The sequence below is a fragment of the Caloenas nicobarica genome, chromosome 3 (assembly GCF_036013445.1).
Source record: "Caloenas nicobarica isolate bCalNic1 chromosome 3, bCalNic1.hap1, whole genome shotgun sequence".
NCBI classification, from domain to species: domain Eukaryota; kingdom Metazoa; phylum Chordata; class Aves; order Columbiformes; family Columbidae; genus Caloenas; species Caloenas nicobarica.
In genome coordinates, this window is record NC_088247.1 from 86,621,405 (window position 1) to 86,647,720 (window position 26,316).

The 26,316-nt window shown below is 38.8% G+C and overlaps 1 protein-coding gene across 3 annotated transcripts in view; it reads right to left on the reverse strand.

Annotated features, from left to right (window-relative positions):
* RMDN2 (regulator of microtubule dynamics 2) overlaps positions 1-25,924 on the reverse strand; it is a 71,526-nt gene extending 45,602 nt beyond the window's left edge. For all 3 annotated transcript variants that reach the window (XM_065630884.1, XM_065630882.1, XM_065630885.1), the window contains exons 1-6: positions 25,850-25,924; positions 24,822-25,288; positions 18,071-18,266; positions 16,767-16,869; positions 14,656-14,716; positions 1,490-1,565 (exon numbers count right to left, since the gene is read on the reverse strand). In XM_065630884.1, coding sequence (XP_065486956.1) covers positions 1,490-1,565; positions 14,656-14,716; positions 16,767-16,869; positions 18,071-18,266; positions 24,822-25,276 — 891 coding nt within the window. In that variant the 5' untranslated portion in view covers positions 25,277-25,288; positions 25,850-25,924. The remainder of the gene's footprint in view (positions 1-1,489; positions 1,566-14,655; positions 14,717-16,766; positions 16,870-18,070; positions 18,267-24,821; positions 25,289-25,849) is intronic.
* Between the last annotated feature and the right edge of the window lie 392 nt (positions 25,925-26,316).

Below are 26,316 nucleotides of genomic sequence, written 5' to 3' on the forward strand. Positions count from 1 at the left end.
GCAAGATGGCATGCTGGATTTAGGACATGACTAAGCAGCTCTAATGCTTAATAAAAAACTTGAGAACTTTTCTCTTAAAAAGGCAACAACTTCAATTAAATTTATTTTATTTATAGTTAGTATTAGGAAACTGTCACACACCGAATCAGTGAGAAAGCAACCACTCCCTTTGATAGATCTTAGATGCCAGCACCCATCACTGGAGCAGAGTCGCTTCCACCTTGGAATGTGACTGCCCCAATGGAATGGCACGTGACAAAAAAATTGTTACTACAGTGTGAAATTCAGAAAATAAAATGGTTCTGTTTATAGTGAAACCATAAAACCTAGAAAGTATCTAAAGAGGTGCTTCTTCCAAAACCATTTTCATTACAAGTCATTAGTATTTTTATTTCTCTCTTTAATTTCCAAAAGAAAGCTCTTATTGTTCAATCTGAGTTTGAAGGAAAAAGAAATCTGTTATTTGACTCCTAACTACCATTTGCCTCTCAAAAGGTACTAATAAGGTTTCTTCTCCTCCCTCCCCCCATCTCTTTTTCTAATTAACCTAGTCACTAAAATATCTGAGTTATACAGCTCTAAGAGCCTATCGTTTAATCATTTTGTCCACAAACTATTGAGATAGGAGCTCTGTTTTCATGCCACTATTTTCCCGAATCCTTAACATTTCAAAATGATTCACATAGATTTCAGTAATTACTTGTGAAGAGGAAAACCTCCCTGAAAAGGCTACTGCCAACCCTGCGGGCTCTTTTTAAACTCCATCCTTAAACAACTGCAGCACCTGTGTTATTAACCATTTTCCCCTCATTCTTCGCTTGTCCCGGTGCTTGGGGCTCAGCTCGCTTGGCACAGCTCGGACATAATAAATGCTCTCTCACAGGAAAGCTCTGCAACATTCCAAGCCCTGACACAGACATGATGTGACAGGGACCCATCCCAGGCATTCCCCAGGACCCTAACACATCTGCTGCCTCTCACTGACACCCAGAAAGGAGGGACACCAGCCCGGAGGGCAAGGGATGGAAAGCGCCTAAGTAATGCCGAGAACAAGGAGGGGGAGAGTAGCATATGTAACACAAACTTCTAACTCTAAAAAACACGTTTAGATTTGAAAGGACAATGTTAAAACAAATATTACTTCTTAACAGTGGCATGAAGGATGATTGCATAACCGTGTTAGTTCATCACTTAATATTTCATACATTTTTATTTTCTAAAAAGAATTGTTACTCCCTTCCCCCCCACCTTGATTACAAAATAAACCAGAAATCTTAAAGCTGTTCCCAGAATCCTACCTCAATTCTTCTATTTTGTAAGTATATGACCTATTTGCACACATAAAAATAACTTTTTCGCTTTAACATTGGCACCAAATAGATCTGTGAGGCTGAATTACTGTGTTGGAAAAAATCTGCCTTTGACACTATATAAGGAAATAATTTAAAGAAATAGCTTAAAAAAAACCCAAACCCTACAAAAAACATACCTTAAAGAGATAACCATTCCTGATTTTGTTTTGTACACTTTCAAACTGAGACATATAGCCACACATAATTGCAAACCTGAGAGGGGAAAAGAAAAACACACACACATACTTTTCATGATTGAAATAAACCTTTGAATCAAATTATAAAATATTTCAATACCAATTTCACAGATTAACAACTGGTTTTGTTTCATCTTGATGGCTGGATAGAAGTTTGGCGTGATCTGTACATACCCAGGACCAGACAGAAAAACAAAATAAAACAATAATGGAAACAAGAAGTTTAAATGACACTGTTTGGGCTGTCAGTGAAGTGAAAAAACTCTTCCAAAATTTCTACCAGTTAGATGAGAGTGCGACACTTCCAGACTGGCTCCAGCTTTGACAGCAGTTGAACTGGACACATTGTGCTCTGCATTGCAATGCACCGGGAATGTGAACACCGTCAGCCACAGTACCTCACCCAGGAAGGTAAATCCTTGGAGCGTGCTCAGCAGGAAGCTGTGCAGATCTCAACAACTGTTCACAGTTATCTGCTCTCCTTCTCAAACATCTTGGCGCATTACTGCACTTCTAGCATTCCTTTAATGTCTTTAAAATTATTTTAAAACATACACACACACTCTGCTCTAAAAGGATCGCTACTGCTATTACTAGCTGCCTATTGTTATGATTATTATTATTACTACTATTATTATTATACATTTGGGACAGTGATAAAACAAATGTGAGATCATTTTTATTAAAAAATTGTATTGTTAAGCAGGTATAACTGATAATATTTTCAGAGGTCTCTACCTATAAAGATTCAGATTTCCTAAGCAACATTATTGTCTTATTGACACTCCACCTAAACTTGTATTGCTCTTTCCTTATTACTTCGACAGCTATAGAACCTATTATGCATAAGGAATCTCTGTTACAGACTTCAGTTTTACTTACTCAGACCTATTTTCATTGGCATTAAGACAACTTTGCATTTCTGTATAAAACTAGCAGGACCACCCTATATATATTTAAGTAGCATTAACTAATACATATTATTTTTATAAATTTTTCAAAATTTTGCTTTTGTATTAAAAATTTTAAAATGTAATATCAAATTAAACCAAAAATTAATCCTAAAAGAGAGAAATCAAGTTGAAGTCCAGAGGAAAACATGAGAGTTATGCAAGAAACTTATCGAGTTAATTATGGTAACAGACTCCCAATCTGTATGCCACACACAGTTTTTAAGCATTACTTAACCTCAGCTTTCTTGAATTTCTTTATATAATGTAATTATTCGAGCTCTAGTGAATCCTCATTAAAACGTCAGTGCTAACATAACTAAAGAAATTACTTTACTGCTTACAGTTATACCTAATTGTTTAAAGTTAGAAACACCCGTGCTAGAGTTTGTTGCATCTGTGGTCTGTACATGTTCCCAGGTAGGGCATGCGAGTCAGCAGAACAACAGTAGTTGGATTGGTAAGAGCTCCAGACAGACTGTCAAACACTGTTGAGCTGGATGGATGTTGTGACCAATGTGCACCGAACAAAATCTGTCTAATGGCACCACCGCTTCTGACAGTTAAAGCTGCCGGGGGAGCGCATTTCATAGGGGAATGAGCTGCAATTGAGGGAAAAAGCCAGGGGTGAGGGTCAAGAAAGTTCAGGTATTTAGAAAGAGGGGGAAGGTACTGAAAACTTTATTAGGCTTAAGTAACTCAGGCAACATTTCCCCTATTCCCTTCACTCATTAAGTGCTAATCAGATAAACTCAGCATACCATAGCTAAACGGATTGTTGCTACAAAAGAAAACAATGAAAAGCGAACAAGCTAATCCAGCATCTTGCAGTATTTCCCTGTCTGTGCGTGACAAGAAAGAGGGCCTCAGTTTAAACCAGTTCAAAGAAAAACTTCTACTTACAGCTCAAATCTCTGGGGAGGGAAATCCCAGTAAAATTTGCAACAAATGAAAAATAAGCCAACCTACGAACTTTAAAGATTTTTTTTTCAAGGACAAAAATAAGAATGTCTGTCATGTATTAGTGCTTTTTTTTTTCTATTTATACTTTTGAATTGGGATAGGTGGGCAATTGGCATAAATCAATTATTTAATTTTTTTTTAGTTGTATGGCATTTCAGATATTCATTTCATTTCTAAAAAAAAAAAAAAAAAAAAAAAAAAAAAAAAAAAAAGATGCTTCTCTACCGCCCCCCCCCAAAATAATTCTTATGCACTTAAAATAATTTTCAAATAGCTTAAAAAACAAAGCAAAGTTTATTTTCCCTGATATAAAGGGTAACACGAAGAAAACGACCGGAGAAAACGAGGAAGGAACTAACTAGAAATGCTTCCATCTGGTTCTTGTCACTCAATCCCGCACCCACCTTTCCAGGCGGCGGCCCCAGGTCCCGGCACAGCAGAGCCGGGGCCGGGGCCGGGCCGGGGCCGGGCCGGGGCCGGAGGGCGGGCCGGGCCGGGGCCGGGCGCCCCGCGGAGCCTCCGCCGTTCCCTCTCCGTTGTCACCCGCCCCACCTGGCGGTGACACCCGGCCACAGCAGGCAGCCGCGGGGCCTGCGCCTTTCCCTGGGTTTTTGTTGTATACATCGACACCTTGTGCACTATTACAAAAATTAGGAAGCGGGAAACAAATTTAAAAAATATTGTCACACAATAATGTGCAAATATCCTACGAAATGGGTAAAACGTACATATCTTTCGTCAGAGCGATACTGGTTTTCCTCACAACCACTGCCTGACTGACGTCCTTTGAACATCAAGATTAAAATACCCCCTGACAGTACCTTCACACAGAAAAATAAAGAGAAAATTGTACCAAGTGAGTGCTGCAAGAAGTGACCTAACTGCTGAGCTAATGCTCCTGGATAATGTGCAAAAACAGCCACAGACGCGTTCATCTAAATAAACACAACGATCATAACCTCATTGAGACAGAAATGGTGCTTCTGTTAACATAAAAAAATGCTCTTTCCAGGTGGAAGAAAAATTACGGAGAAGAGTGTAGAAGCATACACATTAGTCACTCACAATTAATGCTCCTTTCCTAAGCACAAACACAAGCAAACTAACTCACTGCCATTGAAACTCAGACTCACAACAAACAGCCGTTGTCAGAGATGAGGGCCAAGTGCCTATGTGGTTCTCACACAGAGGGGTCTAAGTCAAGGTGAATTAATGTTTTCCCTTCTGGTGCTCCAGAATTTCTATACGTACTCTGACAAGATAAAACTATAAGGTGTATACCTCACCTGCTGCAAAAGGAAGAAGAGCAAGTCAATCCAGCAAGTTTTATCAAGCATGTTTCCAAGCAACTTGAATTTTCATACAAAAAATGCAGAGAGATGCTACCAATACTTAGACTCTGGCAACCACAGCTTATCCCATACGAGACAGATTTACAGAAAAGACTTAAAGTCTTAAATCAAGATTATGTCACATTAGAACACAAGTACAGTAAGTTTTACCTTCTCCCTGATAAATTTCACAGGGCCAAAATCAGAAATAACGCGCATCTTCCCAGGCTTGTGCCTTGCTTTTCTATATCCCCTTCAATGTATCCCAACTCAAAAAAAATCCTTTTATTTCATGTAGACTTTGGAAATGTGTGGGTATAAGGCTTGCACTTAGCAGCCTAGATGTCCCTTTTAGCCATCTAGTGTCAAAAGGAAAGTTTTTCTTAACTGTAATTGGTATGACTTTGTGAATGGGAGGGAAGCTTGTGATATAACTTACTATAATTCCTGTCATATCTATTTTTCGCTCTCTATTCTTCACCTGCAATACATTTGACATGTAAGGTAGTATGAGTACCAGCTAATGTGTGGGTAACGTGAGAGGCCCAGTGAAAAGAAAGTTCATTTCCATTCCAGTTCTAAAAGCGTTCTTGTGTTTCCCCACCTCCGCACAGGCTCAGAGCCCTGTGCATCCCATCTTCTTTCTTTGCCATCAACTCCCTCACTCACCAGTTTCATCCACTTGCGTATTCTGACACTCTCTGCAATGCAGCCAGACCCTTGGGCTTTCTTTTTAATATGACTCCATGAGATATCAATTCCTATGTAGCCAGATTTTGCAACTTATATAACTATTAATGACTCCAGTTGCATTACTCTTCCAGAGATCACGGTTTTCCATACTTAAAATTGTATCACTTTCCTACCATAATATATCATCTATAAAAATGCATCTGATATTAAGCTTCCATGGAAAAGTAAAGTAGCGGTTCGATATCACCTTCCTCATGGTAGTGCAGGTATGGAAGCAGTGGCTAAGAATGTGAAAGGCTGTCAATATACAAAGTAAAATGCGTCAAGGTGCAAAGTGAAGTGATTAGGTGGGTTTTTGTTCATGTTTTTTGATGGGTTTGTTTGTTTGTTTTCTTTTTTCTTCTTCTTCTTGGAATACAACTTAGTCTACATTGTAGAATTTGGCAGAAATATAGTTTTTATATTAAAAATTCACCAGAGCACTGAAGTTGAGCTCCAGGGAAACATCAGATGTAGCACACACTTGCATAGGTGACACTTGCAAAAACATGGAAAACAAACCCATATTTTGAGGAAAAAAAAAAAAGCACAAAAGGACATTTAAAAATTCTGGCTTTGTAAATTATTGAGATACATACAACATACCAAAATAAAGAAAAATGCTGATGTTAATGCAGGTTCACAGAAATTCACCAGTAGGACATGTGGATGCCACGTTCTGTATTTCTGAGGCTGTGCGACCTGCAACTGTGTTAGATTTCTGTGTTCCAGAAATTTACCTTTTATTTTTATTACAGAGTTTTTTAGTCATTACAGCTGCAAACACAATCTTAAAGAAATTAGCAGGATATAGTCTTCACAAATGTAGAAACAGAGTGAAACAATAGCTTTCAGAGACAATAACGCAACTCTCCTTGACAGAAATGTAACAGAGATTACTAGATTCCCAGTATTATTTCCTCTGTGACCATTCTGACAAAAACCGTGCAGTAAATAGTTCTTTTCACATTTCAAATGTACCTCCTTCGCACTTGCATGAGGATGCTGCAGTGTTTCACCAATGCACTGCTATTTCAAGAACCTTTTCCAGGGGATGCATCGTACCCCTCCTCAGTCTGGACTGCAGACCTGAGCTCAGTCCCTTGTGAAGGGCTACTGGCACACAGGTGCCAACATCTGCCACTTCCCTTCACCAAGGAGGGAATCGTGCACCAAGAAGAAAGGTCAACAGGCAGAGAACTTGGAGAAGGGACCACAAATGTCCTGAGGCATTGCAGCATTTCTGAACTGAAATATTCCACCAACCTGCTAACCCCCCGCTACATTGTGATTTTTTTTTCCCCACACAAAGTGACTTTTATCAGATCTAATTGCTAACCCCAGCAACCACACAGTCCTAATACACATGACTTTCCACCGTTCTGTCATTTAAATGCTCTGACCAGAAATACACAAGAACCTACACATCCCTCTGATCCACTTACTACAGAACAAGTTGCAGCTTTTCATAAATGGCTTCTGGATTTGCCTTTCTGTATTTGAAATTTTAAATTATTTTTACCAAAATAATAAGTAATTTAGAGATTATTGACTTAGATTAAACACAATTAACAACAAAGATTGCTGTAAAAGCATTTTGGTCTTCCCGTGAATCAAATGCAGGGCAAACAACTACTAACCTGAAACCTTGTTATACCAAGTTTTGACTGAAAGTACTTCTGCACAAGGTATCCTTAAAAATAAGACTGTATGATAGAAACAGACGGTTGTAGCTTGTAAGTTATCTGTCTCTTCTAAGTCTAAATAAGGGATAATTACGGGCAGAAGGTTGTAAGTATTTATTTAGAAACATGCTATGGATTCAATTTTAAAAGTTATCACTAGTATGATAATATCCCACAAAATACTCTATAGTTTTAAAGAGCTTTGTTTCACTAGATAATCATTTTTATGCCATTGCACCCCACACATCTGACAAATTATCTGTTATAATTCTGTTACTGAAAGTACATGACGTGTTCACTTTTTTGCGGGAAGTTTGTGCAAAGTCCCTTTGCACGTATATGCCACCTAATATAGAATAGAAGTTCTTCTTCCATAAAAAGTATGTTTTTCCTGCTTCTGCACAGCTCCCCACATTTTTGCAAAATAACCGAGTTACATAGGTTTAAGAACTTGACTGTATTATGCTGGGTAGTAATATCTCTTAATCTTAAAAGTTAATCTATTGACTGAATTCCAGGAGAAAATTTACCCCAGTTGGGTCAAAATAGTAGTAGACTTTCTTAGGAACCATCTTTATCCTTCTTTATCCTATTATAAGTGAGTTTACCACCTTTTTTTCACAAGTCATGCAAGTTTAAAGTTTGCACATTTCTTAATATTTTCTTTGTGCAGAAACACAACTTTCTACATCTCTGAATACTTTGTACCTCTCAAATAATACAAAACACCTTCTGGCTAGATACTCCACTGCTACATACAAGCTTCTCAGTATCTCTGCAATCTCTAGACTTCCTCAATGAAATATGTTCTACCTGAGACTATCACTTCTTTTGGGGGTTTTTTGTGTATCAAGTACAGAAAGTCTACTCAGACATATAAGTCATAATAACAAATCAAAGATTCCCTAAGCATCAGTTCTAGCCCAGACAAAAGCTTAGCACCAAATTATTTGTGAACATAAGGGTCAACATTTTTAATTAGTCCTGGAAGTGAATAACAGATCTTTACAACTAACAAAAGCTAATACAATTTCTGTGATTATATCCTTTTCCATTTTTTGGCTTACAGGTCAGTCAAAACACCCAAGGAAGTGGTAATTATTCACGTCCCCAGTGAAGCCAACCCATTCTCGTCCATTGTGTTCCCTCTCAGTGAAAGATCATCAGCTCTGGAACCCGCTTCCATGCACAACCTTGGACTTGTGAAACTTGTTTCTGCACTTCTGAGTAACCCATATACACACAACAGAGAAATCCTTGAGGGTAGCTGTGGTTCAGGGGAAGTCTTCACTTGAAATTACTAGGTTTTTAATTCATAACTTCAATCTCAATGAGACACGCTACATGACTCCTATCAGCAGGTAAGTCCTATAGAGTAATTCAAATTTAATGGCAGCACTAAGCTTGTTCGTGACAAACAAACCAAAGCTCGATACAAAGAACGATCTTTCTAAGTAAATGTTATGAACACTGGCCACATCTGGTAACATTTCTATTCTTTGCAAAGCCTGTAACAAGTCCTCCTCAGCAAAGAAAGAGGTGTGGGGTTCTGGGGAAGAGCCGAGAAGCCTTCTGGACATCTTCCAAACTCCTGAAGAAAGAACAGCAACAAAACCCTAACAAACATAAAAACTCGTTTTGCAAAAGAACTTTAAAGTGATCATTTAGTTTTAAGTAAAAGCACTATTAACATGCCTCTACATTTTGTGTTTTCTGTAATTATTAAGTTGTAAAGCAGTGCCATCTGAAGCAGCTATAGCACTAAATTGTTTGCATAGCACTTTCAATTAAAATCTGGATAATAAAGATGCTCCATGGTCCAGTAGGAGCTGTGTGGATTCATAGCTATCATTTGGGAAACACTGACCCACAAAAAGATTTTGCCTGAAGCTTGGGGAAAACAAGATGACCTGCAACTGGCTGATGCCAACTTTTGCATGCAAGTTCCTCCACAACTTGAATAATTTGACACCGGCTGAACAAAGCAATAAGTCACTTAGACTATTTACTCTGCCTCTCTTTAGGGTGGCCATACAAATAATAAAAAGTTACAGCTATGTTTTTCCTTTCCAGTGTTTCCACTTACTTCAGTTTTTCAGAGGTCACCATTCAAATACATCTGAAGGTTTTTTGATCTCATTGGAAACTACAATATTAAGTATGATCGCACGTTTTCAAAAATCTGGATTCTGATATGAAAATTATTCACAGCTGCAAAAGTTCATTACCAAAACTGTCTGACTACTTCAAGATACTTTGCTCTGTTCTTTCTGCATGTATTTTATCAAATATATAGAGAGGATGAATATTGGTTACTTGTCAGTATTCTGATCAGTAAGTTGGCCAGTGTTATTGTTGATGTATTTTACAATACGGTTTTATTTTAAAATATGGCTGATCTAGTAAGAAGATATATGGCATTTTTTTGTTCTTAACTGAAGTAGATACGAAAAGAGACAGCTGAACATTAGCAAGAGTTTGCTCATGAGACCATTCCACTTAATTCTCTTCGTGGAGACAAAAGATACATTCTATTTCCCAGACAGCTTATAGCAGTTCCACAAAACAGGAAAACTCCTGCTCTGAAAAAGGGGTGCTTTTGCCCGTATAATTCTGTCTACATTAGGGCTTTACTGGAACAGCTATGTCAGTCAGAGTGTGACAAAAATGTATTTAAGCAGTAAACAGAGCTTTCAAGCAGCATGGATAAGCTTCCAAAAGAAACTTTCAAAGAGGTCTATAGACCTAAGCCTTTTTTTGACAGGCACAGTGTACATTTCTAATGAGGAAAACAAAACCATTAAAAAGTGCCATGTTATAAAAAGTGCTACATTATAAAAAGTTCTAGAGAAGAATTATGAAGAGACAATATTCACAAGCAGAGGAGCAAATTAACCTTCTTGATGCAGAGAAGACAGGAAATAGTTTTAAAGACTATTTCAGCTCCAGTGAGGTGTTCTCTGTTGACTTAAAAATCCAAAAGTAATTGACTCCAAAAGTGAAAATAAGAGCACACAGCCAAGCTAGGGATATTGGATGAGTATTAAATATATATATATATATATATAAAAGAACTGGATCGCATATTTGAAGATACATACATCAGAAATGCTAAATACAAACTGAAATGCAACTCACAAGAGACATATGAGGCAATAAGAAGAGGTTCTATAAATACAGCAGAAAGAAAAGAAACATAAATGAAAGTACAGAATAATTAGCAATGAGGAAAAAAGACAAAAGATGAAACCAAGAAGGCTGAATTAAATTTCTTCTTCTTCGCCTACATTCTCCCTAGCCCCCAAGGGTCAACTGTAAGTAGAGAGCAAGGAACAGGATCAGGAAAAGAATAGGCCTATCATTTAATCCTCACCCATTTAGTAAGTCATAATATATTAATATATATAGTCATAATATATTAAACAGTTCAAGAGAACATTAGAAATAATGCATGAGTTGATGATAAACGAAACATGAGTTAAAACCTCAGTTGTGCTGATAGGAAATATCAGAACCCCTCAGAAATAAGAAAGTACTGGTTCATAAGAAATCAACCAAAACTTTCCTTAGGCAAGGTCAGAAAGCCAGCATCCTCATCAGTAGTTAATACAGAATGAAATAACCTTACATGAAAAATGAGAAAACTGTCCAACGAACAGATGGGCTTCTCTTACACCGGCTAGGATTTTTTACCTTATACAACTTAAGAAAACTTTACATTGGTGGTGAGATGAAAAGGATTTTGGTCTGAGCCCCACTGCTTTCACACTGAGGTTGTGTTCATGCCGAGCTTCTCATCTGTGTATCTAATCTCCTATTACAGTCAATGGAGATGCTGATCAATTCACAGCATCCTTGCTTGGACACAGGTGCCGACTGCCACCAAAGATGCCTCAGGGCTTCCCATCACTTCGGCTGCCAGCTTGGAAGGGTACAGGCCCCCAAAGGTCCTATGGGATATCTGCCATGCCATGCAAATATCCTGGCTCACCAAATGGCACATGTTGCCTATCAAACGTTAACTCTCCATCCCCTCTAAGTCGAGATCAAGTCTCTCACTCACACGTAGACACATATAATGGATACAATACATTAAGGTGTCAATCTGGAGATGGGTACTGCCCTTCACTTCTGAACTTAGGTATAACTGATAACACCATCATTCTTTAAGTGGCCACTTACTAGTGATCCTAGTATTTTTGTATAAATATTTATTCTATTTTTTCTTTTAAGTTTTCTTTTTTTTCTCTTATTATCCTTTAAACTATGGTTTTTCATATTACTTTCACATATTATTTCTTCATGACTTAATTGTATTGCACTGTTTTCTGTCCACATACAGTGTTACCTATTTATGATTTTAGGCAAAGTTCTGCTTGTGTACAACTTTGAGCGCACAGTTTCTACAGGGAAGATTCCCTGAAGTCTTATTTCCTGTCCATGGGTATTAGCATGTAAAATAATGTTTAGATAAACTGGATAAATTAGCATCAGCCAGACTCAAACAATCCAGATCTGACATATAGCTGACTACCAAAATCTTCCTGGTAATGCAGAAAGTCCCAGCAGAAAGGAAAAAGGCAAACATAGTTGCTATCTACAGAAAGAGTAAAGGAAACGGGAAAAGAGAAAAGGAGTTCAGACAAACCAGCCTAACCTGAAAACATTCCAGAATAAACTATTCTGTAAATGCAGAAGCATACAAAACACTTAACACAAGTTTGTAATGAACAAACAGTATCAAACAAAAATATTTTTCATATTTGACAACATAAACAAGTCTAGAATACTAGAGGAATGCAAAAAACAGGATATAGCTTGAACTTTATGTGGCCTTTGACTTCTTCCTACCAGATGTTCGTCAAAATCTAACCATGGAAATACAGTTTAGATTAAATCACTTGTAGAGATGGTTGCAGAATCAGGTTCAAATGAACCTGAGCATCATTACAGGTGTTCCACAAACTTTTGTGCTGGGTCCATTATCTCCCAGTAATTTCATTAAGTCAAATATTTTAAAAAACAAAACACTTCGAAAGTAAAATGGTAATCTGGGAGGGGATGTAAGTACTTACAAACCTACATGGCCTCAGTAAACCTGAGATACAGTCTGAAATAAACATTAAATCAATGAAATGTGTATGAAGCACTCTACCAAGGAGGAAAAAAAGAAATGCGCAGTTACAAAACAAGTCCATCTGGTGAAGCGGCAGCACAGCAGAAAAGGATCTGCTGGAACCGCAGACTGAACAACAATTGGCAGGCTACACAAAAACATACAAATGTCTGTCTGGAGCATGGAAGTCCACTCTGCCCAGTATTCAGAGCCTCAGTTAGAGCGGCATAACCGGTATGGGGCATAACACTAAAAATTATGCATCAAGTCAGAAAGACTTCAGAAAAGAAAGACAAACAGATAAAATATTCAGAAAAAAATATTATACCAAACTTTTCAAATCTGTGATGTACATCTACATAACTAAAAATCCACCAGTTCAACAGTAACTGATAAAACCCTCACATTCACTTGTAATCCAGATAAAAAAGGAGGAAAGCTGTAAACGATGCAGAAATCAATTGCCTGTTACAAGCAGCAGTAACTTACAAAACATAAGATTTTCCTCTTAAACCTCTCAAATAGGCTTTCTGAGCTAACCTGTGGAACGTGTCTCCTTACACTCACAATTTCTCCCTTGCTAGATGTGCCTGCTGGTACAGGATCTCACATCTGAAGTCCAGCAGACCACCTACATCTCCTTGAACAGCATGTAAGCTTTTGTCAGCATAGTTTCTGCCAGTAAAGTTGTATTTATACTAGGAGATTTTGTCAGTCTGGTGGACTGGGGAGGAAGGGGCAGGACTTGTGCTTTGTGTGTGATTTTGTGGTTGTTTAGACACACAGCTCTAGCTGAGAAGGGTACACCAGCATTACCCTGAAGAACTGACCATGGCTGTGGTCAGGCAAACAGCAGAAATGGCTGCAAATTGCTTTCAGTAGGTATTCAAGCTATATGGACTTCAAATCACCTTGTACTGAGGAGCGATGCTCAGATGATCCTTTTCTGTTACTTTCACTGCCACAGTGGCAACCTCCAGCTGACAGGAACTAACCAGCAGCCAGGTTAGGGCCAAAAGCAAAGGCTCCTATCTTCAACTACCACGTTATGGCCACCTGCAGCCTAGGCTTCACCTTCACGCAGGCATCACCACTGCTTCCAAGACATAGGAAAGCGCAAACGCAAATCCGTCTGTGACAGTGAAGCTTAGTCAAAATTCCCATAGCACACCACTTCTAGCACCTTGTTGTTACAAAGGAGGCGTTTGGTTCACTAGTTATTATAACTAGAAGGAAAAAAAGAATCATAGAAACATGGCAATGCTCACAGGAACACAGGGTGGAGCAATAACATAGCCATCTTTGAAGTTCAGGAGAGAGAGGCCAAGCCAGAGTGTCACCTCATTAAATGGAAACATCTGTGCCTAATCAAGCATCTAAACCTGAGCTAGCTGACATGTGCTCTCTTTATTGGCCAGGGAGATGCTGTCAAATGAACCTCAGAAGAAATTCGTCTCACTCTAATGCAGATGGGAAAAATGGGCTCAGATGAACTGCACTCCAGAAGTGGCTACTTCTTTTTAGTTTGTGAAGGGAGACTCAGATAATAAGATTTGGTTTAGACATGTAAAAGTCAATTCCACCCTACATGTGTAATGACAAAATTAATGAAGAATATAGAAACAAAAATGGAAAAGAAAAGCTACTAATATTAGAAAAGAAATCAGAAGATCAGTAAAATTGATGAATAAAATAGTAAGCTGAGGAACCATCAGCTAGAATTCAGCAGAATTGTCTTTTATCTGGCAACGTTGACTTGATAAAAAATATTTACATCTGCAAAGAGTTTGTTAGTGCTGGCAAGGTCTGCAAAATTAATTCAAGTGTCAAGCTTTGAGGAAAATGATATGATAAAACAAAAATTGAGAAGTTAATTGAAACTTCCATAGTCCTTTCCTTGTCTATTTTTAATTACTAGAATTTAGATTATTACAAGTAGAAGAAAGGACAAAATATGAGGTCAAATGACATTATTTTGCAAAGTGCTGAAAGAGAAGGTAAATGGAAAGCTACGACTTCTCTGAGCAATAATATACTGCTTTACACAAATACTCACTTCTACATTTTATGACATGTACTGAAGTTTGGTTACTGAGTTGTTTCACATGCTATAGTAAACACTTCACAAAATATTTCAATGTAATTTTTGGCTGCAACTGATGATAATTGAGTTCCATAAAATGATGAAAATATTTATGAAATTGATGTGAAACTGCAGCATGATGCTACTTGTTCTGGGCGCTACTCAAAGCCAAAGACAGCTGGGTTTTTTTGTTGGATTTGATAAATACATATAACAAGCCAAAAATGCACACTTTCTCAAACTTACCACTGGTGACTCTCGGCACTCCTGGCATCCAGCTGAACAGCCTTTTCAGCTTTAATCTTTCCTGTAAATGGAATACAATATATTAAAGGATTTATTGTACTTTTCCAAATTTTCAGCAACTCTCAAGGATAAAGCAACCTGATATCCTCTAGCTGCAAAGAAGAAATTGCTTCTTTCTCTTGTAAACATTTAGATGGACAATGTAGCATCCTGGCTTTATATCATTTACATACCCATACATACATATATAAATATATGCATATGTATATATGGGTGCAATTTTAGTATTTTCGCTTAAAATCAAATTCAGGTGCAGCTAAATCAGTGAAGGACTGGACTGAACTGCCAAAGGAGACCGTGTTGTCTGCAAGACAGGTTGGAGAAGCACCTGCCAGAAGAACCAGCAAAGCTGTTTCCTGCCTTGGGTAGAGGAAAGAACTAGTTGACGTTCCTTTCCAGCACAAAGACTTCCATTAAGTTCCACTTTTAACTGAATAAAGATGACAGTAGGTGATTTGATCAAACCCATGCTCCCAGTAAGAAGTTCAGATGAGATGCTTGCTGTTTGAAAAGCCTCAGCTGCAACCAATTAAGCCACACTGACATTTCTGTACTGCAAGTTAACTTCATAAAAACAAAGAACAGCACACACAGTCCTCCAACCTAGTGGAGTGAAAAAACCCCATGAAACTGTTGCCAGCTCCCCCGCAGTCTCAAGCCCTCTGCATGACTTATAAAAACTGAGATGAAAAAGGCTGCTGCTGCCACCCACCACTTCATGAGAATGTGCCAAACTGGGCTGGTTACTCAACACTTAAACCCAATTTCATTCCATCATTCTTTATCGCTCCCTGTCTTTCACTATGCCATTGTCTTTCACCAACTGAGGCTACATGTCATCACTGGCAAAGGATCCAACAACAGTTTACTGTTGTAATTTAGCTTGTGGCATAATCCTCACTGCTCTGGGTGACTTCCATACAAAGAAGTCAAGGTCTATTAAAGCAAAGACTGTATCAATTAAGCAGTTAAGACATACTTCATGAGTATTTAGATGACAAACAAAGAGGGACAAGGACCTTGGACAAGCTGAGGTTGGCTGTGGAATATGTAATGACAGAACAAAGGCACAACACTGCCTTTAAGGATGATAAAGGGCAGCCAAAACTGCTTTGTCAGTGATGTCACTGCTGACAGAACAAAAAGTAGAGAATGGGAAAAGAGTCACAAAAGACAAAATAACCTGAAGTTGGAATACACTTATAAAACCTGAATCTGGTGAAAAGGGAGAGGCAATGGAGAAATAAAGGAAAGAGATATTTCCAGCTACAGGCAAAAAGGATTACTGTAAGAGCAATGTGTTGACTGAAGGAAAGTGACACCGGTAGAAAATATTAAGGTTTTATTGTAATAAAGAGAAGTCGTCCCCAAAAAACAAAGGGGAATGTAAACTGTACTGCTAGCCAATATGCATCCAGATAGTGAAAGAAAAGGAAATGCTTTTAAAAGCAACAAAGAAAAAGTACTGTGAAGAAGAAAGTCAGAACCTTGTTGAGGTTAAGCTGTCAGACAGGACACATGGGGAGAGATTCCTGGAAACAAGATCAATTGCCACACATTACTTCTGTTTCTGGTCAACAGTTTCTTCCAGATTCACAAAGTTTCATCCCCACCATCATCACAAAAGTGGCTACTGATACGCAGGAGCACTCCTTTGCCACAGGAAAGCAGAAAAACAAACCTTGACTTCGCCTTGGTATTTATTTATTCCTCTCGCTCTCTCAAAGAGAGCATCTGTCTTATTTCACATTCTGTATCTATCCGATTGTCAATAAAATACAGTATTTTAAGGCACCATCCAGTGTCAACAGCCTTCAACTGTGACCCACAATACTACGTCTTTGCCAATTTTGGATCTCTCCAGTGAGGAAAGAATGAACTGAAGTTGTATACTGTGGCAGTTTAATGTGCAAAACATTACCATTAAAGTACAAATGTTCTCATTTTATTGTATTGGAAATTCCTCGGATTGGAAAACTTAAATAAATTTCAAAGCATGTTTCACTATATTCAGATGGTATTCTATATAAACATTTTTTTCCTCTGCTTACCATCAGAAACATATTTCCTCTTCTCCTCAGCATCAGTAGTCATCTCAAAGAGATCTCCATAAGCGCGTGCAAGTCTCCAAAGAAAGTCCACACAGTTTTCATACTGAAATTAGAGGACAGCTGGGTAATTAAACTGATCAGAATGTGATTTTAAAAGTTTCCTTTCATAATGCTTAAAAGAGGTTATCATAACATGCCATAAATCTCTGGTTATTTTGCATTCTTCCATACTACTTTTAGTTTATGTGAGAACCAGATGACCAGCTTTTCATGACCAAAAGAGAAGACAGCTTTTGGAAATACCCTGGGCTATCTGAAGAGATTTTATTTTATAAATCAGTTTTAAAATTCTTTTATTATAAAAAATAAAAAGGTAATCCAGTAAAGCAAATCAGATCCCCGAATGATGTGATGTATACTTTCTTTAGGTATGCCATAAGCACCACATTCACTCAGTATCTCATCTACCTTCCTGGGTATTTCAATATGTGAATGAAATTATAATCAGAACTATTGTTTACCAAATCAGAAGAAACTGATACACTGAATTAAGTACTGCACATCAAATCACTTTGAAATTTTATCTGGAGTTACATACATGCACAGTAAAGCCAACGGAAAAATTCACATTAAGTATACCAGAAAGGTATAAGCAGACCACAGGCTCACAGTTTGATTTCTTGAGAACACTTGGTCTGGTTACTATAATACTTAATTCCACAGGACTTTCTCACACAGACTATTCTAAAACCAGCAAAAGTATCATTTACATAGAAAAAAGCCCATGATCTTTCTTTGTTGCATGCAAGAATACATACTCTGTTTCCCCAACAATAAGACAGGGTCTTAAATTAATTTTTGCTCCAAAAGATGTGTATTTTTTTACATGTATAGCTGCCTGGACACTATTTAAATTGACTTTTTGTTATGAACTGTAACTAGGGCTTATTTTTGGAGTAGGGCTTATATTTCAAACATGCTCAAAAATCCTGGAAAAAAAAAAAAAAATCACACTAGGGCTTATTTTTGGGGTAGGTCTTATTTTCGTGGAAACAGGATACATCAAACAAAGCCTCAAAGTTATTGAGCCTGGATGGGATATAAAATAATAAAACTTCTATGCTTCCCCAACACAAATATTAGCACTACCTTGAAATATTTCTTTTTCACTGTACTTTAAAAATATGCATGAAATTTCATCTTCCATTCCTGTCTACATTTTAATGCTTGGACTAAGGAAGTTCTCAAAAGCAACACAAATCATAAGTTAACAGCAACCTAATATTAAGTTTATCCATTAATACCTTTTCATCTTTCTCAAGCAGCAGTCTGAAGCCCTCCTTTTTATCATCCTCTGAACCCTTGTGCAAATTGTCCACCTGCTGTAAAAGATCAAATAACTCTTGTTCTTCTTCCGATTTCACAATGGCATCGGGTGATTTCATACAGCCCTTTTCTTCCTCGGAGTCTCCTTCAGAATCAGTGTGAGCTGTAAGATAACTAAAATCACAGAAAATAATAACTATTCTAAAAGTATTGGTAAAGCATTGTTAATTTCAAACACAAAACAGTTTAGAGCACAATTTCTTCCAGTTGTCCAACATTAAAGGAGTTTTTATTCATGGTATCAAGACTATTATTATTATTATTACAAAACCTTCATCTTCAAAGGGACAGCACCGCCATATTTCAAACATAACAGGCAAGTAATTACACTGTCCTGCTGCCTAATACTGCATTAAAAATGCAGATACATATTAGAAACACATGTATCCTTGTGTTTCAAATGCAGAACACCTTAAATCATTAATGTGTATTAAGACACGCTCTGTAACCCCAAATAGGCCTCTTCAACTCTTTACCTCAATTTCCCTATTTTTTGAAATAGGAATGAGCTTGCTAACCAAAACTTATAGTACTATAAGAATCACTTACACAAGCTTTGTTAAACACTTTTAAGATCTAGGTATAAACAACACCACTGTTATCAATTCCTTTACTTATTTCTTTTGAACACTCTGAAGGTCAGAATATCTGAAACCAAGAAAAAAACTTATATTAATTCATTATGCTTAGTGCACAAGTACTCAGCACAAGGCAATCAAGGACAAAGAAATATCTACAAAAGCCATAAATACCATGCAGAGATAAGCAGGTGGCCTCACTGTCCAAAGTGCTGAGCATACATTAGGGTCCTCCAGCTTCACAGGGGAACAGCCAAATGGCATTATTTTTAAAAAGTAGCTTTCTGCTTATGTACTAAAAATTGACAGAAAAGCCTAATCTTCTGCATTTCCACTTCTGAAAATATTGTTCTGATAAGAAATAATAATGTAGAAGTATTAGCTGTCAGGTTCAGAGATTTTTAAAATAGTAACTGTGCAGAAAAAGTACGAAATGTACTATATACATTAAGCAACTGAATAATCAAAGTAGGCCACGACAGTCAAAATATATAATTTTTTTCCAGAAATGTAACCAGTACAGAACGTTAGCAATATAAATGGAAGTTAATAATCATGGCTTTTAAATATTCTATGTTCAATAGTTTGCTTTCAGAAGTGACCAGAACTAAAACACGAGCAGATATGCAGCCTGTAAACGAACAATTACAACTGCTTATCAAGCTACAGAAGTGCTAGATGTGGTATGACAGTTTCACTGCAAAATTAACCCAGTAATATGGGAAAGAGGAGTCAAAAATATGTTTGGATAAAACAATACATAAATAAACCACGTGTACATGTTCAAACTGAAAAACAACATAGGGTAGAGATGGAAAACTCCATAGATTCCTAGAGATCTCTTTTACATATTCTTGATGATGCTGAAGTTGCTGACACATCCTATGTTCTATCCTGCAGAATCTTTTTCTGTAAGTCACCAAACATTTATTTTAGTTTTCTGAAGCATCTTTAGAAACAGACCATCTTGTTCTTCCGTAGTTATTTTGAAGTGGGTGCAGAGTTATATCATACACAGGCTGCATTTGTGAGCGCGCTAACTTGACCAAAAGTGAAAGGGGTTTGGTGGGAGGGGGACAGTCTTTTAGCTCCAATATGAAATCCTATGATGTGAAGTATGTTTGGAAAGTACCTTTCCTCACATGGTTTGGATCCCCCCCGCCCCCAATTAAAAGACATGCACTGAAGGTTTGTGCAATTACAAACCTAAATAAGGTAATGCCAGTAATTCCTAGGGACTGTAACAAACCACACAGCCCTGTAGCAGCTGACATAGATGAGAAGACACTGAGCTACACTAAGGTGCAGGAATTTCTACACAACCAACAGAGAAGAATGCCATTCTCAGATAAAAGAAACAAAATGTTTAAAATCTTCTCCAAGTTTCATTTGAAGTGAATAGTGTTTTTCATGGGAAGGCGCGAAATTAGATGCCCTGATATCGAAATGTCCAAGGGAGTGCCAACAACTGTTAGTGCTTAAGACCGGGCATGCTAGTTACCCCGACATGCTCAGCATTCTTCTAAATTTTTCCTTGCTCTCCTCAGAAAAGTAACTTCATGGTGCCTTCAGAGGATCCTCTCTTCCTTGTCTCTTTTTCTTTGGCTCCAGACCTGACATTGCTGCTTCCCAGCATTTTCCACAGGAAAAGCACCAAGGTGACAGCCAAAGGCTTCAAGAGTTATTGGTGATGAGCTCCCACTTCACTAGTCATGCACCCGAGGCAAACTCCTACACTGCTCAGGAGTCATGGGGGTAAAATGACAGCAAGGTAATTTAATCAAGTATAAAACACTAAGTATCACTTTAAACATTGTGGCAAGCTAAGCATAAATAATGTTTTTCTGTTTTGCTTCTGAGGACACTCATTTTCTTACTAGCGCTCTGTTCAATCCTTATCATAGCTGCAATATTTTAAGCATGAAACATAATATGTTAAGAAGGCAATATAGACTGTTAAAAACTAAACAGCTAGGATTTTTCGTAACAAAACGGGTAAGCTGTACTTTAACACTTTGAACTGAAACAAGTTTTATTACAAGATAAGAAGTCCTTCCATCTACTTAAGGACAAAATATGAGTGTAACGATATTATTGACATCAAACTACAATAAGAGCTTGATAACTGACCTCAACAAAGCAGCTAGCAGGCTTATTCATCTACTACAAAAGCATGTTATGAAGAACAATATTATAAAAAAACCTACAACAAACAAACACAAAAGAAAAAAGTAAACCAAACAAAAACAAACAAATAAAACACCAAAACACAAACACAGTACCAACACAAACAGAATGGAGGTTCTTTTTAACACAGTTTAAAAACTCCAGAAGTCTAAGGACTGATGACACTAATCCAAAAGGAAAATTAACAAAAAACAGGGAAGAGCTATTATGGTTTGTTTTACAAATATTTCCTATAACAATACTGACATCTGCGATTTTACCTGGTACTTCTGTGCATGAGGTTTTATCAGATGATAAATAGAAAAGTGAGTATTTACACTTGACAAGCACGTTGACCAATATTTGATAAAATGGAAGAACTTTAAAAATGTCTACAGTCAGTGCCAACTTGTTTTCATGCTTATTACCAACAGAATTTATTTAAAAGTGCAACACGGTAAGAACGTGAGGAGCAATGATCAATCAACAGGACCCAGTTGGATCACAAAGGACTGTTCAAAGTTCAAAGAACTATTCAGGCTGTTATCATGTAAAGATACAACTCATTTATTAAAAAGCATGTGATATTTTTCCACTTACAGACATACATAATTTTTGAAAGGCAAAACAGAAAGGTTCTCTTCCCAAGGCTGAATACCAACAGTGACATTGAGAATATGACCAGAGCAGATCAAAGCAGTGAGGAACATATCAGAGACTTTCAGCTTCCAACATTTTATGGAAAAAACAGGTAGTATTAAATGCTTTTCTGAAAGAAGTTTACAAATCTAAAACAAACGTAGTCATCCAGCACAAGTCCACAAAACTCTTAAGATTACTTCATCTATCAATTCCCAGCATCTACCCATTTGTCAGTTAAAACCGGAAGTGCTTAACACAAGCAAAATCCTATCTTCTAGATAACGAAAATACTCCAGACTGAACAAACCAAGTGACTTTAGCTGCTCCTCATACGGCTTCCTCTCCAAAGCCTTCACCAACTTCGTACCTCTCTTCTGGACACTTTTTAGTAGCTTAATATCTTTTTTATCCTGTGGCACCCAGACCTGCACACAGTACTCCAGGTGAGGCCACACCAGTGCGGAGCAGAGCAGGACAATCACCACCTCCACCCAGATGGCAATATTGTGCTTGATGCACCCCAGGACACAGTTGACCCTCTTGGCTGCCAGGACACACTGTTGGCTCATGTTCAACTTGCCATCAATCAGAACCCCAGATCCTTCTCCATGGAGCTGATTTCCAGCATCTCATCCCCCAGTCTGTATGTACAGCCAGCGTTGCTGTGTCCCAGGTGCAAAATCGAGCACTTGCTCTTGTTGAACTTCATGCAGTTGGTGATTGCCCAGTTCTCCAATTTGTCCAAATCCCTCTGCAGGGCCTCTGCCCTCGAGAGTGTTGACAGCTCCCCCCAATTTTGTGTCATTGGCAAACTTACTAAGCAAGCCCTCAAGTCCTGAGTCTAAGTCATTTATAAAGACGTCGAAGAGTACTGGCCCTAAGATGGATCCCTGTGGAACCCCACTAGTGACTGGTCACCAGCCCGACATAACCCCATTTACTAGAACCCTTTGAGCCCAGCCTGTCAGCCAAATGCTCGCCCACTGCATTGTGTGTTTATCCAGGTGTCTGCTGGACATCTTGTCCAGGAGGATACTGCGAGAGACAGTATCAAAGGCTTTAGTGAAATCCAAAAAGATCACATTGACGGGCTTCCCTTGGTCAACCAGGTGAGTAACCTTGTTGTAGAAAGAAATTATGTTGGTCAGGCAAGACTTTCCTCTCATGAACCTGTGCTGGTTGGGACCAATGACTGCTTTGTCCTTCAGATGTTTTTCAATAACTCCCAGAACAATCTTCTCCATGATTTTGCCAGGAACTGGAACAGTGTAAAACAACGCACATGGTGTTACACCTACAGCACATGAAGTGGTGATGCACATTAACTGGAAAAATACCTGTGCTGTTACTGTCTTTCATGGCAAACTCTAATAGAACAAGCACCATTGTCATAAAAATACATAAGACCTCAGAAAAAGCTATATACATTGCAACTGTACACACATTAGGATTAATAACTTATATCCATTTGCAAGAGGAAGAAAAACAATACAAGAAGAAAATTACTTAAATGAAACAAAATTATCTTAAATTTAGATAAGATATGCAAAAGAGGCAGGCACAAGGTGTTAGTAGGAAAAAAACCCACCTCTTTTCAAAAGGGATGAAAAATAGCATGGGAGAAGCACATATCCAAATAACTAACTGTCTATAACCTTGAATTATCTTCCTTCCTTCTGACTGTATACAAATACTTGTCAGAAAAGACCTCTCTTAAGGACACAATCAAATCTCTTGCACATGATAATCACTTGTATTGGATCATTTTATCAGCTTCTTCGTCACACAGAAGAACCTGAACAGACAAGTTTCCTTGGCTAGTTCCCAAACAGTAATGCATCTCTCCTGACCAGAAAATGTGATCTTCTCAAATGCTAGGTGTGGAATAGCCCCTATATAATCTGTGAACCTGATTATTCATAAAATGGTCCTTTAGCCTTATCTACATCTCCAAATATTTCATGCATAACATAAAGGCCTCTGCAAATCAACTAATGAATAAAACAATCTGAGAAACTATTAGAACTGAAATGTTTCTACACGGTATGAACATATGAATAGGGAATGCTTTTGAATACCCCTGCCAATACTGAATAGTTAAAATAAATAACTGGTTCATAATAGGAACTGACAGGTCTCAAAACATGGTATCAAAATGTAAGACTTGTGAAGCATGTGGGCTGGGATGGAACACAACAAGAAATTCTGCCCCATTAAGTGAAAATAAATTTGGAGGAACTCCTAAAAATAGAATTCCATTAATTATTATATGAAGCATGTTGCTGTCTTCAGAATATTACAGAAATATTAAAGAAAAAAAATGACTTAAAATAGGCAATTTACAGACATAAGGCTGCCTACACAGATGTATATAACACACTGAGGAGATGGTTCAAAAAACTCAGTGGTATAAACATACCCTTACTAAATTGCATGTAAGTATCTAACTGATTATATTGAAACAAAGTGGAAATTATAGGAGAGCAATGTCATCACCATTTTTACATTATTACTGGAAGGTAAATTAGGTAACATATGAAAAGACAAAACTATAGTCCTTATCCTGGACTCTAGGTACATCTGATCCTTCAGCACGTTCCTCAAGTCACACATATAAAAGATCCCATTAACCAGAATGGGACTACGAGATGTACTCAAAACTAGGAACTTTCTCTGTCACTGAGTCAGTAACCTAAATTCCTCACGATTACTTTTTAAGCCACCAGAAAATGTCTACAACAGCAAATACACATAAACATACTGCCATTCATATGCGTGTTGCATTTGGACATAGCTTTCATAGCAGGTAATACTTTTATGCAGAACACTGTAATTACTCATCTTTAAGGCCCACAGAAGACAAATATCACAAAAAGCGTAAGAGCATTCGTACAGTTCGGACAAACTTTGTTACAGACACAAGAGTACTTTCTTACTAGAAGCACTTTTAAAATCACGCCATTATTGTGAACTTTGCCTCTCTTTGCACAGCTATGTAGCAATACTGTATCAGATTGTTACCAAACGCACCCTTAAAAATCTCTGTTACACTTAATGTTGACCCAAGTTCAGCTGTACAGCAAAGCCAGAGATAGTCACCCAGAGTTTTCTCTGGTATAAAAATTACTAATCTGAATCTTATTTTTTTCCCCCTGAATATAGAGAAACATAAAATATACATAAAGCTTTAAAAGGGCTCCTGTTTACGATACAAAATTTCACATAGGCAGTGATGCAATTTGCACTGTATGTGTACTGTAGTATATACAAACTATTGACTCACCCTCCTTCACTTTCGGCCTCCTCCGAGCTGGTAGTTTCTGTTGCACCAGAAGCTGTCTCAGGTTTTCTCCGCTTTGTTGCTCTGTGTGATGGGCTAACTCTCTGAACATCTCCCTTCCCTTGAAGCTCATTTCGAACAAGCTCTTCAAGCTTTGGAATAGCTTCTTTCAGAAATTTCACCTCTCTCTTCAGTTCGTCCACACTTACTAGCAAGCCATTCAGTTTTTCTAGTATCTGCAGTTGCCTTCCATGTAAAACCATTACTACTCCTTGCTCATTAGGAGCTTCATTTTGCAAGCCCAAAGAATTAAGCCTGTTACCCACATCTAGGAACGCAGGTATATGCACAGCTGCACTGGGTTTTCGGCTCTTACGGTACCAAATCAGCATCAGGCTTATTCCAGCAGTCCCTGCCATTACGCCCAGTATTAGTCCTTTATTTTCGAAGGGAGACATTTCTGCACTCTCCTAAAATTGTGAGAAAACAATAACAGTCAGAGATGCTTTTCCTGTTCTACCCAGACTACTTTGCTTTTAAGTCACAGAAGTATAAGGCTAGAATAACTGGTGCGTGCTGCAGACAGAAAGTTACAACTCTGGCAGATTCTGCATTAAAAGGCTATGTGCTATGACAGCAAAAACAAGACGGCTGTGGGTTTGGGGGGCTGGGGGCACGAGGGGCACACACTTCTGCATCGGCACGTGCGCAGCCTTCACTTTTAACCTCCTCCGCATTTGGGGATTTGTTTGCTTGTTTGTTTTAACTCGAGAAACTCCTACAATCGGATTTTCCGCAACTGCGGAGCGGCGGAAACCCAGCTGTCAGGCCTCGGCGCAGCCCGTGCCGCCCGGAGGGGTGTCCCGCCACCCCTCCCAGCCCCACCGCGCTAAGGGCTGCCGGAGCCCCACGGTCACCTCCCCGCGGGGGACCGCCCGTCCCGCAGCCCGCCCCAGCCCCGGCCGCCCCGGCAGCGGGGCGCCGCCGGCGGCAGCGCCAGCCCCGGGCCCAGCGCCGCCCCCGTTACGTACCGGCGGGCCGGTCCGGGAGCGGGAGCGGGTCTGGCCCAGGCGCGGCCCCGCAGCTCTCCCGCCGCGGCACAGGGGGCGGTGGCGGCGGCGGGGCCGCCCCAGGGCGGCGATACCCGGATCGAGAGGGACGGGCCTCCGCCGCAGACGCCGGCCCGGTGAAGGGCTGGTACCCTGCGGAGCGGGGGCGGGCCGGGCAGCCCGGCAGCCCCAGAGCGGCCGGAGCTGCGGTCTCTGGCTGTGAGCCCGGGTGGGGCGCAGCTCGGGGAATCCCACCGGGCGGTGCTGCTGGGGGGCGCTGCTAGCACCTGCTGCACACATTGCTCCAATATGCTGGCCAAGTGCAAATTTACCTGTTTATGTGTCTCTCTTTAGTCTATTGGCTACTTGTTTTCTCTAACTTAACCTTTGCTACTTCTAGGCCCTAGAGAGACAAAATTTCCACTGTCTTATTTGGATGCCTGAGGCTG